General features: G+C 33.3%; 1 protein-coding gene and 1 long non-coding RNA gene across 5 annotated transcripts in view; one reads left to right on the top strand and one right to left on the bottom strand.

Annotated features, from left to right (window-relative positions):
* Window positions 1-1101: 1101 nt before the first annotated feature.
* LOC149481997 (uncharacterized) lies at window positions 1102-2288 on the bottom strand. The gene is made up of 3 exons (XR_016316738.1): window positions 2182-2288; window positions 1995-2056; window positions 1102-1920 (listed from the first exon to the last, which is right to left on the bottom strand). It is a non-coding gene; the product is annotated as an uncharacterized LOC149481997 (long non-coding RNA).
* An 832-nt stretch (window positions 2289-3120) lies between these two features.
* Window positions 3121-14648, top strand: part of ATP8A (ATPase phospholipid transporting 8A1) — an 88114-nt gene continuing 76586 nt past the window's right edge. For all 4 annotated transcript variants that reach the window (XM_089704270.1, XM_089704266.1, XM_089704268.1 and 1 more), the window contains exons 1-2: window positions 3121-3250; window positions 4117-4224. In XM_089704270.1, the coding sequence (XP_089560396.1) occupies window positions 3199-3250; window positions 4117-4224 (160 nt within the window). In that variant the 5' untranslated portion in view covers window positions 3121-3198. The remainder of the gene's footprint in view (window positions 3251-4116; window positions 4225-14648) is intronic.

The raw sequence follows: 14648 nt of genomic DNA, 5'->3' as shown, positions 1-14648 counted from the left end.
TTTTGTCACCGTCGTCTACACAATTTGTAAAAAGTGAATGATATTGTTTCTACGGCTCCTATATAATTATTATTTTATAGAGCAAAGGTTGTATTGTTTGTTTGCATTGATAAGGCTCAAAAACTACGAAACCGATTTGAAAAATTCTCTCATTGTTGTGATGACAGACTAATATTATATTATTATATGTAGTTCATTATAATATCTACGCAAATCTATGAGTTAAGACGATACACAAAAAAAATCTACTGCTTGGCGGGCGGAGTCTAATAGCTCGCTATCGCGAACGCGGGTGTGCGCGAAGTCATTCTTGCAAACTCGCCGCGCTGCCGCTGGCCGACTCGGAACAAACATGTATGGAGTCGTCATACAGTTATATTATTGTTATACATATATTTAATTGTTGATTTATTGGTTTTATTTTCTTGCTTAAAAACAAATAATCTTCTTTTTAACAACCACTTAGACATTATTAATAATTATTATTATTTCGTAATGTTTACTTTATTACAAAATAATACAGGTTATAAATAATCTTTAAAATAACAAAAAATATTGTTACTCTGAAAAAATGAAATGGTACTCAATAACGCGGACTACTGAATTGATTTAGATAGAACTAGATTTCCGCCCGCGGCTTCGCCCGCGTTTGCAAAGGAAAACCCGCATAGTTCCCGTTCCCGTGGGATTTCCGGGATAAAAACTATCCTATGTGTTAATCCAAGTTACCCTCTATATGTGTGCTAAATTTCATTGTAATCGGTTCAGTAGTTTTTACGTGAAAGAGTAACAAACATCCATACATCCATACATCCACACATCCATACATCCATACATCCTTACAAACTTTCGCCTTTATAATATGTATTAGATTAGATTTGATGCTGACGTAGATATTAAATCATGCCCAGAAATGAAAGGTACTATTTCTGAAAGAAGTTATAAACCCTCAGTCAAAGTCAAGAGTGGAAGATATCACTAATACAGTAAAACTGATGCGAAACTTTGGATGTTAATTTGTATATTTTTTTGTTAGTTGTTACTTAATCACGTCAAGACTAAATTACCAATTTTGATAAAATATAGCTAATTGTCTGGATTTATACATAGGATACTTTTTATCCGAACTGAACACTTCTGTGGGATAAAACAGGATTCACGATATAACCTAATTCCACGCGGGCAAAGCCGCGGTCGGAATGATATTTTTTTAAATAAAAAAATTGTTTTAAAAAAAACACAAAATATATTGACGCATGTATTTATTTTTTGCACTCTATTATAATTGTAATTATTCATTACAAATAATCAAAATAAAATAGCCAGCACAAAGTTAGGCCCTGGTAGTGTAGGTAGGCAGGTACAGCAATGTGAGACGAACACTGGCTTATTTATACCAATAATAATGTATTATAAACATTAAATTAAGTTTACTTTCTAACAACAAAAATACATAATATTAGCTAATGTGAAAACGAATCAACCAATCATCCCACAACAATGAAATGTGCACACAAATATTCATCCAAATCGGTTCATGTGATTAGGAGGAGTGACTGCAGCGCCATCTTCCGGGCCCAATTGTATTTCCAGATCACCCAGGTACTCAATTTAATATACTTACACAAAATTTTTCGAAATGAAAACTCACTTTACTATGTAAATATGAATATAAACCTGTTTTAGTACTAAGCAATTTCCCGCACAGGTGTAGTAAGTATAAATTAAATAAATATCAACATCAAATTCTTTATACAACATACTTATCTACCACCTACTAAGAAATGTAATTCTTGAAATTTTTTCGTATTTTTTTTAAATATAATACTACTCCAATGAGCTCCTGTTCCATATTACATCCACCATACTTCCACTAAGTTCACCATGATTTTTTATTTCTTTGCACTTTGTTGCTTTTTGCTAAAAATGGAATCATGCGATAAAACCAGTAGAGCGTTGATAACATACATTTTTAACTGAATAAAGGTACTTACGAAGGAGTGGGTTCACATTGTGAACAATCAGTGGGTTTATTTTCCTTCTGGATTCCGGATTTCTGAAAAGATTATCTATGCTATAAATGAAAAAATCTTACACATTCGTTATGTACTTAAAACAGGGGTACATATCAAACATCGTCTATAATACAATATCATCAAATTTAAAATAAAACCAACTTACTTCATTAATTTGTTCCAATTGTAAGCATTCTTTTTCCTCCAACCTTTATGTTTCTTCTTCTTATTTTCTTTATTGTCCCCATTTTTCTCATTTTGTCTTATCGTGTTGTCACCCCTTTTTACGATTGCGCGAGCGACACAAGTTCCCCGTATGACGGCCGTAGCGGGAATAACTCGTGCAGCGATCGGGGTAGGAAGGTACAGGGCGGCTCTCGCTATATTGGCTGGTCGCGCGCTAATTTCAGGTATTTCTTGTTTATTTCAAAACCATCGCATATTTCAAAATTCTAACTCGGTAGACGTATAGGTTGTATATTTTATAGTTAATATCCAAAAAGTCGTAACTTTACGTTTGTTATTTTGAAGATGCCAGAGATTAAAAAAAAATAACAATGAGAACTTTGTATTTTTTTTCTATCGAGAAAATATCATGGAATCATGTTTCTAAAACGGTAGACGTATTGTGTAACTATTGAACTTTCTTGTCAAGAATTTTCATCACGACAACTTTAATAATATAAAAATTACGAAGGTTTAAAAAGGGCCGTAAATGTTAGAAAAATTAATTCATCACCTTAATGTGTGTATTTTGTCCGCCTCTACCTTGCGGCTTTTAGCTTATGACTTATGAGTTATGATCATGTCTACCATTCTACTTATAGATTATTCCCTAAACATTAATTAACAGAAATGTGTATGAATTAGTTAAGAAAAAAGATAGCTATAACATATTTCTCCCCTCTATTTCCTCTACCTCGGTTACACTACACACTAAGTCATAACCTATAGAGATGTAATCATCAGATATGCAAATAAAGTGAACACAGATAGTAATGACCGAATATCGATATCAAATCGTCTGGTAAATATATATAATAGACACCAGTGAGTTATCTTTGCGAGATAACTGTATCGGGCTTATCAATTAGTTCCCGGTAGTCGCACCGCAGCGCGGCTGTCGACGAAACAACGCGATGCATTTATTTACTAAACAAATTAACTTAGTTTAACAACTGTGATGATTCCTCTGAGGGACTTGAGAGAGGGCTATGAAGATCTCGACGGTGAAGGTGAGTTGTTTCATTTATATCTAATTTGTGAGATATGAAATGATAGAGATCACGTTATCAGAATTTATTATTATTAGGTATTTTCGGTGTTTTCACTTTTCAGTCCCTTATTTTCTGTCAGAACTTATTATTTTATACAAATACTGAGAGTTTCATTAATATTCTCAAATTAGAAAAGCGCAATAAAAGAGAAATATACGAGGTAAATAATTGGTATCTAATGCCGTATTTTCACTAAATCTCAAGGTTGGATGCGAGCAATTAGTTATGAATGACTTCACATTACAGGAAAATTACGTGTGTGATGGTATAAAGTGTAACATTATTTGTCTTTGTAATAAAATATACTCTGAGTAAAATTCCTTTTCACATTTTGCTTAAAATGGTTACAATTTAATTTACCTACACTAATTGATTAATAACGGTGCTTTGAAACCATAATTATGTAAAAGTATTTTGATTTATAATGAATATGTACCAACAGGCAACTGTGTGGTTTAGAATTATTGCAAATTTTAATATGAACTCACTCATTTGGTATTTCAAAAAGTTTTTGCACTAGACTCTACATTTCTTCAATTTGCTATTACTGGTAAAGTTAATAGTTTACCTACATAATACTTTTGTGTTTATTATATAGTATAATTCATGTATTTTTTTGTATTTATGAAACTAGTATTAAACATTACGTATATGGAACCCAAAGGCCAATTATTAAGTACATATTAGGAAGTTGTACTTAATACAATAGAGTAGAGTAGACAATGTCGAATAATCTTAATAAGCGTAATGTAGGATTACGGTCGCTACATAGTTACAATACTTCGGAAGCTTCTCTACAAAACTAACCTTGTACAATATTGCAGGGGAACAAGGGAGTTTCAGTGTGAAATGGAATGATGTAAAAAGACTTATCACGCCGCCGATCTGGTGGCGCCATGTTAAGAACTACCTGCGACTTTCTGTACCTTTGGGTGAGTAACACGATAAAAAAACTTATAAAGGATATATTGGTCGTATAATATTGAAGTATCTCCATGTGTAGGTATATTGTGTTATCTCTGCTCTATCAATGAACGATGTGACTCACTCTTCCAAAGAATGTTTAAAGTAAGTAAGTAAGTAGGTATAGTGTGTTATTCATTTATATTATCATTCTCTATATTTGGCTTAACACAATAATAAAATATATACTTACTTACATCAATTTTACATAATACATGTACATATATACAGGGTGTCCCACTGTTGGTATACTAAGCTCAAAGGAGGTTATAGTTTTGCATACGCCGAGTATTAAAAAAATACTTATAAAATTCCAGACGCAGTTTTTTTGACGTGATAACGTTTTTAAAATCGTTTTAGTCGGGTGACATGTTCAGAAACTTGTGTCACACCAAAACCTCACGAGCGCGATCGCAGGTGCATATAACGAGAGAGAGACGGACCGATCTCCCGTCTCATCTCGAGCGCTGCCACCAATATGACGTTATCACGTAAACATCTCGATCGTAAACCTACTTTACAAACAACCAATTTTTTTTTTCAAATAGATGAATTCTTAAAACTCTATGTGTACAACCATAACAAGCAACCCGCCCAGCTTTTCTACCAGCACGTGACCTATCCTATCATTTAAGATTATGTTTTCATAGACAAATTAATGCTCACATTAGCGAAGCGGTATATATGCCGGCTGCGCGAAGCTAGAGAAGAAAACATGGATTTTCAGGAAAAATTTAGCAAACATTTTTTGATGTAATTTTGTTGTTTAAGTATTTTTTACGTGAACAGTGTATGCAAAACTACAAGTCCCTTCGCGCTAAGTATACCAATAGTGGGACACCCTGTATAATGAGGAAAAAAAATTAATTAATCCAAACGATCGATGGTTAGGTTAGCCCTAAAGAAATATAAGAAAATTAACTAACATACATTATAGTGGGTACTTTTCTACGGCACGAGAACACTCACTAAATTAAATTAAGAAGACGCACACAGTAGGTACAACAATCGCCTTATAAAAGCGCGCTATAACATTTAATTTTAACTTGTGATTACATTTTCATGATGACCCTGACCACGCCGCAGCCGCACGTGTACTGAATTTAGAGCCTTTATCTTACTATAGAGAAGGTTTTCATTAGAGCAGAAATAACTGCAACTTAGCATGACTATGTAAAGGCCTTTAAACATTTTGATATAATGTGAAGGAAACATTATGTTCAGATTTGGTTAGCTATAGTCTTAATAGCACAGACTAATAATAATATACTACTACGTATACAGTCTTAGTTATAATAATTATGTAGATAATCTGATGAAACGTTTCAGTTTGAATTGCATGTTGGTAATTGCTATAGGATTAGTTTTCGAAGAACTACTTCAATAACCTTTATTATAAGTTGGATTGATGACATTAATCAACAGTACAAATCTCAAGATCCCAGAGCTATCACGTAGTTTCATAAAAGTAGATTATCTGTTCTAGATGGTATCAGAACCAGAGAGTCTGTGTCTAGGTTCTTATTGTTATTCTATATAATTTAATATTGCTTTTGAAGTAGGTGTTGTGAAATGGATAAATGTTTTAGTTTAATTATTTCTTCCTCATTCCTATGCTCACTTACTTAAATAAATTATAAAATTTACATTACTATTTTATATATACTTACTATAAAATCGTCCTCCGCTTGACCCGTCTGTCTGTTCACGATTGACTCAGAAATCACTGTAGGTACCTTTTTTCATTCTGTTTTCACTAATTCTACTAGGTAGCGTGGTTCGTAAGGAGCGTTAATGTATATTACCTACCTATCATCGGCATCCAATGTGTAGGTAATTTGTTAAGTATTAGACAAAGCGGATGAAGCTGCGTGCGGAAAGCTATATACCTAATATCTATAATTTTTTATATCATCTAAAGACCATTACACGATGTCATTAATTTACTCCGTATGTTTTATTTGCGTTAAATTATGAAAAGCGTCAAGTTATCTTTTAGCTTACAAAGTAAAGCCTAGATCACGCAAAGTCTGGGCGGCGGCTGGCATTTCATGTGTCCGCTCTAATTAATTACTATAACGTGAAAAACTTTCATTTTCGCGATAAATGTTTATAAGAAAAAAATGTACCTACTTAATAGTTAATACCTATGTATTATTTTTTTGCCTAGAGAGTAGAGACTTTATGCTATGATTGATTTTTTTTTTTAATTCAGACCAATTAAAATTCCGTGTAGTTAAGTAACTATACGTACCTATATTTTTACTTTCTGAGCCAAAATCCGGAACACACCGTTTTAACAATTATTTGTTAAAACAATCGTGTTCTTCACGTTCCGTTCAAAATTCACGTTTTTATAAACGTGAATTTTCCAAGCGTTGCTATGTGACATTCATTTTGGTTTTAATGACATTGTGTCAATAATATATTTCGATGCAAGGGGAAATACCAAGGAAAAACTCCCCCAACCTTGATATTCACTGACATTTAAAAGAAAACACAAACACAACGTTAACGATATATCTTATAGTTAATACTTCGCGAGCACAAGACAACTTTTCTCACTAGAGAACTTTAAAGGTTTTTGTTAGAGGTATCGTAGAAAATCTGAACGGTGGTGTAGATTTTTTTAAAATAAAATACGTAAATAAAATGTTTTAATTTAATTAAAGATGTTTCGTGTCGGGATTCATCCTCTTCGAATTTTGATTTGACGTTATTTAAAGTGGCTTCCAACAAGATTTCATCTACCTACATACTTATAACATGTATTCAGAAATCACTTCATAGTTCATACGTTAGAACTTTACAAACAGGAACACTGATTTAACAGATTTATAAAAACATACAAGAACTCTAAACGAAATCCTAACAAAATAAATGACCACGTGACAAAATAATTAACGTACACCGCAGTGATTTGACGATAGAAAACTAGCGTCAAATCTGACCGGAAATAGGCAGTGGCGGCTATTTCCGCCCAACCCTATACGTGCCGTCATAATTTGCGGACCGTACACACCTTCACTTGCTCACCACGCGTTGATGAAAGCCCGGGATAAAGTTGGGAACAATTCATTTGGAATGATATGGTATGGTATGAATTAAAAAGATCTTCTTTTATTAAAAACCTCAATATTTGCGAATATGAATGGATATGAACATGAGTAAGACTTTACGTACCTAAGTAAGTTACGAGAAACAAGATGTATATAAATTTCCACGCCATTTTAACAGAAACAAAGTATAAATACTGACTTCAAATTAAATAATTAAATTAATAGTTATTGTATAACGAGATTGAGCATCGAATATAATATGAATAGAATGTTGGAAAATTAGTTGCCAACATATTCATTTTTTATCCCCCTGTTTACCAACTCGTAGTCACCCCTAAGAATACACGCCTTATGTATCTAATTTATACGCGGTGCAGACAAATGGAAAGGTCGCAGATTCTATGTTTTATATATTAGTGAAGGGTGCCAGATTTATACACAAATGAAAATAATAAAACAAACAAAATTTACACGCCTCCAGAGCGAAGCTTATGCAGTGGCAACTACACCTATTATTTAAAACACCAACTACTTATTACTACGTTAGTTATATAAACAGTTTGGTCATTAATTATGTAGGCATTTGTTTGGTTGGTTTTACCTACTTTTTATAAGTTATTCTTTTCTGAACTTATAGATATGAAAAGAGGAAGAGGAGAGAAATAAAGATCTTTCTGGTTAATTTATTTTTAAATCTCACTTCAAGCCGTACCTACAAGGAGAAGATGAGCTCTAATGATTAGTTAGGTAATTAAAGTATTATTTGTAAACTAAACCTGTGACTAAACTATCTGATTACTAAATATAACTTTAGCGTTTAAAAAAATTTATATTAAACACTAGAGTAACTTTTTAATTAATCCCACTTGTAAACGTTACGTAAAACTATTTAACTTTTCCATTTTTAGCTAAAGTGAGGTCGAATCGCTTCCAAGGCTTTGTTTTTCGTCATCTTGTGACAAAGCTAAGTTTTTCTTTATTTAGAACTGTAAACTTCTTGTTACGAACATACTGGGCTCGGCGTACTGTTGGGAATTCTGTTTGAAATCTGAACAATAACTGCTATTTAATTATAAAATTATTCTTTAATCTAGTCTCAAAACTATTTGTCTACCAATTCCATCGTAATTCTTAAGTCATTTTACCTACCAATTAGTAAAAAAAAAATTAAAATAAAATCAAATATATCGTAAAAACTCACCTTTAGGAATAGTATAATTGTGATATTGCTGGCAAACATATAAAGAAATTTTCGCCACAAACATTTATGTTGTAACGGGTAACCCTTGACCTTGCCGGTTCATTTACAATTCAACTTATTGTTATGAAATTTCCTCGCAAATTCAGGGGATATGTTACTGTAAATGTTTTATTTCATGTAATAAAAGGTTAAAACGGGTCCTACGTATGAATAAATTCAAAGAGACGTGTAATGATGGGATCTAAAGCTTGATAATATATTACTTATGGTGTTTCTATGAATAGGCCTGTAGGGGCTTGTTATGAGCGGGTGTAATAAAAGATGAAATAACTACGCAAAGGTTATATTTCGTTAACTACATATATATATTCGTATGTAATTAATATTCGACCTAATGCGACCAACCCGCGCCCCGACAAACCCTTAACTGTCCATGCATAGCGCACGAACTGTTTATATACGAGTTACCGTGTGAACCTATGGTGGGAACTTTCTTAGTAGGTACTACACTTGAAATATTTCGGTAACTCGTAAATTGGCTTGTCGTCGCTACATCATTCCCCCCTTAAAATAAAAAGGGTATACAAGTAAAAAAATCTTACAATAAAACTAAACAATAAACAAATGGGTGTATATAAAGTGTCGCTATATAAGGTTACAAAATGTTTACAATAAAAAGTATAAAAAATGTTCACAATATAAATCAATCATAACGTATACAAGTGGTTAAAAGTTAACACCTAATTTCGTTAAACTATTTATGTTATTATAAAAACTTGGTTGGGTCTTCTAAGTGGCGTGCGATAATTGTTACACGTCATCTAACACTTAGTAACATTAACATTTCAAATCCCAATACGTTCTTTACACTTGTATCGTTTAATATTACAAAGGCTATTACTATACACTCATAAGCCATAAATCAAAAATACTTAAATTTCTAAGTAGTAAACATTACAATCAAAACTCAACACAAACATAAATTTGAAATACCATACTTAAAACGTTAAACAATGAACTCGTTTCAAAATTACTTAAATTCTATTATTTATTAAATACGATGTGTTGATTACTAAGTATTTATTATACATTTCTATGAAGTCTTATGAGTACTTATAATCATCGTAATTCTAATAAATATGAAATAGTTGAAACAATTACAAATACAATACTATTACCTAAATCGTACCGGTAATCGTATAGCTCTTCCACTACGCGTGGTATGTGTATTAGGCAATTCGCTACTTGGAATTAATTGTAATGGAACCTTAGTATCTGCCCCAGATGTCGTATCACTATCATCATTCAAATAATATGCAGGTTTTAGACGGTCTACTGATATTCTAACTTTCCTGCCAGTCATTTGAATGTAAAATACCTTTTCCTTTCGACTCAACACACGATAAGGACCGTCGTATGTTGGTTATAAAGGCTTACGCACTGCGTCGTTTCTTACAAAAACATAATCGCACTTTTCTAAATCGGGGTGAATAAATATGTTCCGTCTTTCATTTTGCCTAATAGCTACTGACTGATATTTCCTAATGGAGTCTCGTAATTTACTTGCATACTCAAGACTGCTATTTATTTCTAAACTCGATTTTTTATCGTAATAATCACCTGGTCGTAAAGTTGTTCCGTACGTAATTTATTAATACCTAATAACTTCATTAGTGTAGCAAATAATTGACTTTCGAATTGGCGTCCTTGATCGCTTGTTAGCTTTTTCGGACAACCGAAACGAGAGATCCATCCTTCATATATTACACGCGAAATCGTTTCAGCAGTTATATATCTCGTAGGAAAACATTCTGGCCATCGCGTCCCCCTATCACTATGGTTAGGCAATACGTCCTAAAACCTTCGGGTGAAGTGGGTAAAGGTCCAATTAAATCAACATGAATATGTTCAAACCTATCGCACTGCAGAAACGAACCTAAACCTGACATTGTATGTCGATTAACCTTCGATCGTTGACATTCAATGCATGTTTTAACTTTTAACCCATTGGCCAACGTGACGAATCATATTTGGCCAATAAAAACGATTTTGAATCAATTTGCGTGTAGTCCTTATTCCGGGATGACATAAATTATGTACACTATCAAAAGCAATACGTCGAAATTTATCAGTCAAGTAGGGTCTAATTTTAACATTATCTAAATTACAATATACTAGCAATGCCCTGCGGTTTCACCCGCATAGATAGCGATATCGTTACAGTGAAAAGTCTACTATAGGTCGGACTATAGGTTTAATTTTTAATCACATGAAAATCACCTTTACCCCGTCCCGCACTACGGCCTTTTTTTTTGTTTTAGTGGGGAAATCTTTCATAGATACCCTCGGCCTCCGGGGGAGGGGCCGTGGGTTATGTCGGATTCCTACCGACCAAAACCCCACTGTGTTCCGTCAAGACGCATATTGGTAGAATTCCTCCGTGACCCCCGCACTACGGCCTGCTCGAACAGTATACCTACTATTTTCTGTAGATTGACACTTTAAAAAATTCGTTATATCTTTTGAATGGAATATCCAATTCTTTTCATTTAAAAAGTATTTTGCTGGTATTGAAACAGTCTATAGTAAAACATCATTTAATGGGATAAGGATTAATATATGTGTATGGATAACATGGTTTGATTACTGTCGGCACTTCTATTTACTTTGAAAACGTAAAAAAGTTGTTGTACTAACTTAACTACTGAAGATGGACATATGGTATCGCGGACTTTCTTGCAGATATTGATTCATTCTATAATATCGTAGAACATTTTTTTGTTCTATCTTCAATAGATTCCGCAGCGCACGCGATGACAGAAGTTTTATTGAGGATTTTTTTACACCTTGGGTTACATTATTGCATTTTTGGTAAGGATCTCTAATTTTTTTGAAAATGCAATATAGCCTATGTTGCTCAGTAAAGATGCAGCTTTCTAATGGTGAAAGAATTTTTGAAATCGGTCCAGTAGTTTATGCGTGAAAACCATACATACATACATACATACTTACATACATACTTACAAACTTTTCCTCTTTATAATATTAGTATAGATAAATGTACCGCTTTCAAGTAACATTATTTTCTTTGACCTATTATTAGCGTCTTTCGAATTAGATAATTGTAACATATAAGAATCTTGTTGTTGATTCTAAGCAAGTTCTGCGTAATCTATCACAGTGGGACAATTTATTGTTGCGACTCGAGATAACGAATCCGCAACGACATTATCTTGCCCACTAACGTGTCTCAAATCCGTTGTGAACTCACTAATGAATATCAAGTGTCGTGTACGTCTGGGTAACTCTTTCTCGCTATTTACTTTAGAAAATGCATAAATTAACGGTTTGTGATCCGTATACACCGCTAACTGTCGTCCTTCGTCCATATTCCGAAAATGACGAATAGCTAAGTAAATTGCTAATAACTCCCTATATACGTACTATACTTGCGTTCAATCTTAGATAGATTCTTAGAAAAATAACCTACATGAGTATCCGATGCGTCCGTCATAAGTGCGAGCGATGCATCGGCCCTAGGGTGCTAAAAAAATCTGCACTTTATAAACAAAAACATAAGTTGAGTTACCTTGGCGATAATAAATAACCATTTATACGGTCGCCGTAAACTAAGATCTAAAGTCATTAACTTAGTACCAAATGTCTTAATTACACTAAACTACACTTTATAATCACTACACAGTACACTCACTCGCGGATTGGTTATTTTTCGACACTGGTAAAACTGAAACATTAGCGCCGGTGTCCACTAAAAACTTAATATTACTCTTCCTGTCATATATGCACAGGCGTTTATTTACGGTGGAACAGACATCCGCCTCTGTCTGCACCGTATTTAGTTTTTTGATCGTCTCTCCTGCTGCTTCTGCCACGCACAAGGTTGAATGCACTTTCTGGCGTTGTGCTTATAGCGGTAATGGTAATAACATATCCAATTGACACAGTGAGAGAGCATCTGCGCGAGAGCATTTTCACTCCCGTCCGCTCTAATTGGAACTGCCGGATTCATTTTGAATTAAATTTTAAACAAACGATATCTATGCAATTCACTATATGTTCACTAAACGTCGGGAGTCACCAATGTAGGGGCTTGTTATGAGCGGGTGTAATAAAAGATGAAATAACTACGCAAAGGTTATATTTCGTTAACTACATATATATATTCGTATGTAATTAATATTCGACCTAATGCGACCAACCCGCGCCCCGACAAACCCTTAACTGTCCATGCATAGCGCACGAACTGTTTATATACGAGTTACCGTGTGAACCTATGGTGGGAACTTTCTTAGTAGGTACTACACTTGAAATATTTCGGTAACTCGTAAATTGGCTTGTCGTCGCTACAGGCCATTATAGATTAAACCTATCCTTACAGTAGGTAAGCATGCATATAGGTTATACTTATAACCTACTAGTGGTCCGCCCCGGCTTCGCCCGTGGTACATATTTCGCAATAAAAGGTAGCCTATGTCCTTTCTCGGGTATCAAAATATCTCCATACCAAATTTCATGCAAATTGGTTCAGTAGTTTAGGCGTGATTGAGTAACAGACAGACAGACAGACAGAGTTACTTTCGCATTTATAATATTAGTAAGGATATGCATACCTATACATAGTCTTAAAAGTTTATCCACATAATCATACTGCCTTTTTATGATTTTATTTTCAAAAACACACCATTATATTTAAGTACTTGGAAAATACTTTACCACTTTCTTGAACATAATATGGCTAAATAACTATAATAACCATATAAAGATACTTAAAAATCTCCATTAGCCATTGGGTACCATTATGTTCAATAAGCTTCAATGTGTGAACTTGACATCGATTTGGCCGTATTTATTATTTATGTAGTAACGTAAATAGTGCGACCACAAGAGTGAGGTAAACATAAACAATAAACATGTCGGTATCCTTTGACACGTTATTATCGATTATTCTAAACTCACTCACGTTTACACGCAAAACAATATCAATTTACCACATTCTCAACTTTATTTTGAGGTGATTAAGTTCATTATTCTGTGACAAATTCTGACTTGAACAGTTATTTCGAATTACCATTGATGATTTAACGTAATCTGATTTTCTTTAATAATATAGAATTCCTTAGGTATAATTGATCAAGGTCAACTTATTTACGTTTAATGTATAATTACATTTGGACTGGCTCTTTTGAATAATTATGACTGCTTAGATACACATTAACTGATTCACGATTAAATCCGTTGAAAAATCATACACTATCTTAGTTCATGGCATTTATCTTCGCTTGGATTAGAAGTTTAGAACAATGATTTTTAAATAAATTTTAAATCCCATCGAATTTATATTAAATACTCGAATGTTTGTACCGATATAGATGAATCAAAATCATTGTTACTCTATCACGCAAAATTAGGTGATCCTATTTGCATTAAATTCGGTACACAGATAGATTAAAGTCCAGATTGGCACATCTTATTAGGCTATCTTATACGCGGGTACTACACATGTGAAGCCGCGGGCTCTAGCTAGTCCTACATGAAGACGTCTACCCGGGCGGAGCCGGGCCAGAAGCCGCTACAATATAAACGAAACCATTTACTTTTATTTATATATTTTACTGTTGAATAGGAACTATAAGTGTCGTATTTTTGAAAACACTATAACCCTTTATAGTTATATTATCACATTGTACTTCAACATAGAACTTTCAGATTCATAATAAGATATTCCTTATCCTTAGATAATAGTTAGTACCTAGATATATTACGTTTACACGTTTAAGAAAAAGAAGTAAAAAATACCATTATGTATATTTTGTACAACTCTCAGTTTTTCGATTATTCACTACAAAAATAACCCCGTACCTACCCGATGATTGTGAACAATTATTTATTCAGTAGATTGTCTAGATGAACTTTTCAAGGTTGGCTTTTAACTGAAAAAAATATATTCGGTGACCACATAAAATAAATTTTAAAGATCCATTGATATTATTATTACATGTTTTACTCTTAAATACCTATTACTATTGTTTATAATTCACCACACGGTTCTTAATTATTATATTATACACATGGACATAATATTACGTAGAAAAATAACCTAAAATTATAGGTG

The sequence above is a fragment of the Colias philodice genome, chromosome 15 (assembly GCF_061535455.1).
Source record: "Colias philodice isolate Cphi_HAF_F1 chromosome 15, ilColPhil1 Martin Lab GWU primary, whole genome shotgun sequence".
NCBI lineage: Eukaryota > Metazoa > Arthropoda > Insecta > Lepidoptera > Pieridae > Colias > Colias philodice.
Note: the sequence above shows the minus strand (reverse complement) of the source record. Positions and strands in the feature narration are given on the sequence as shown.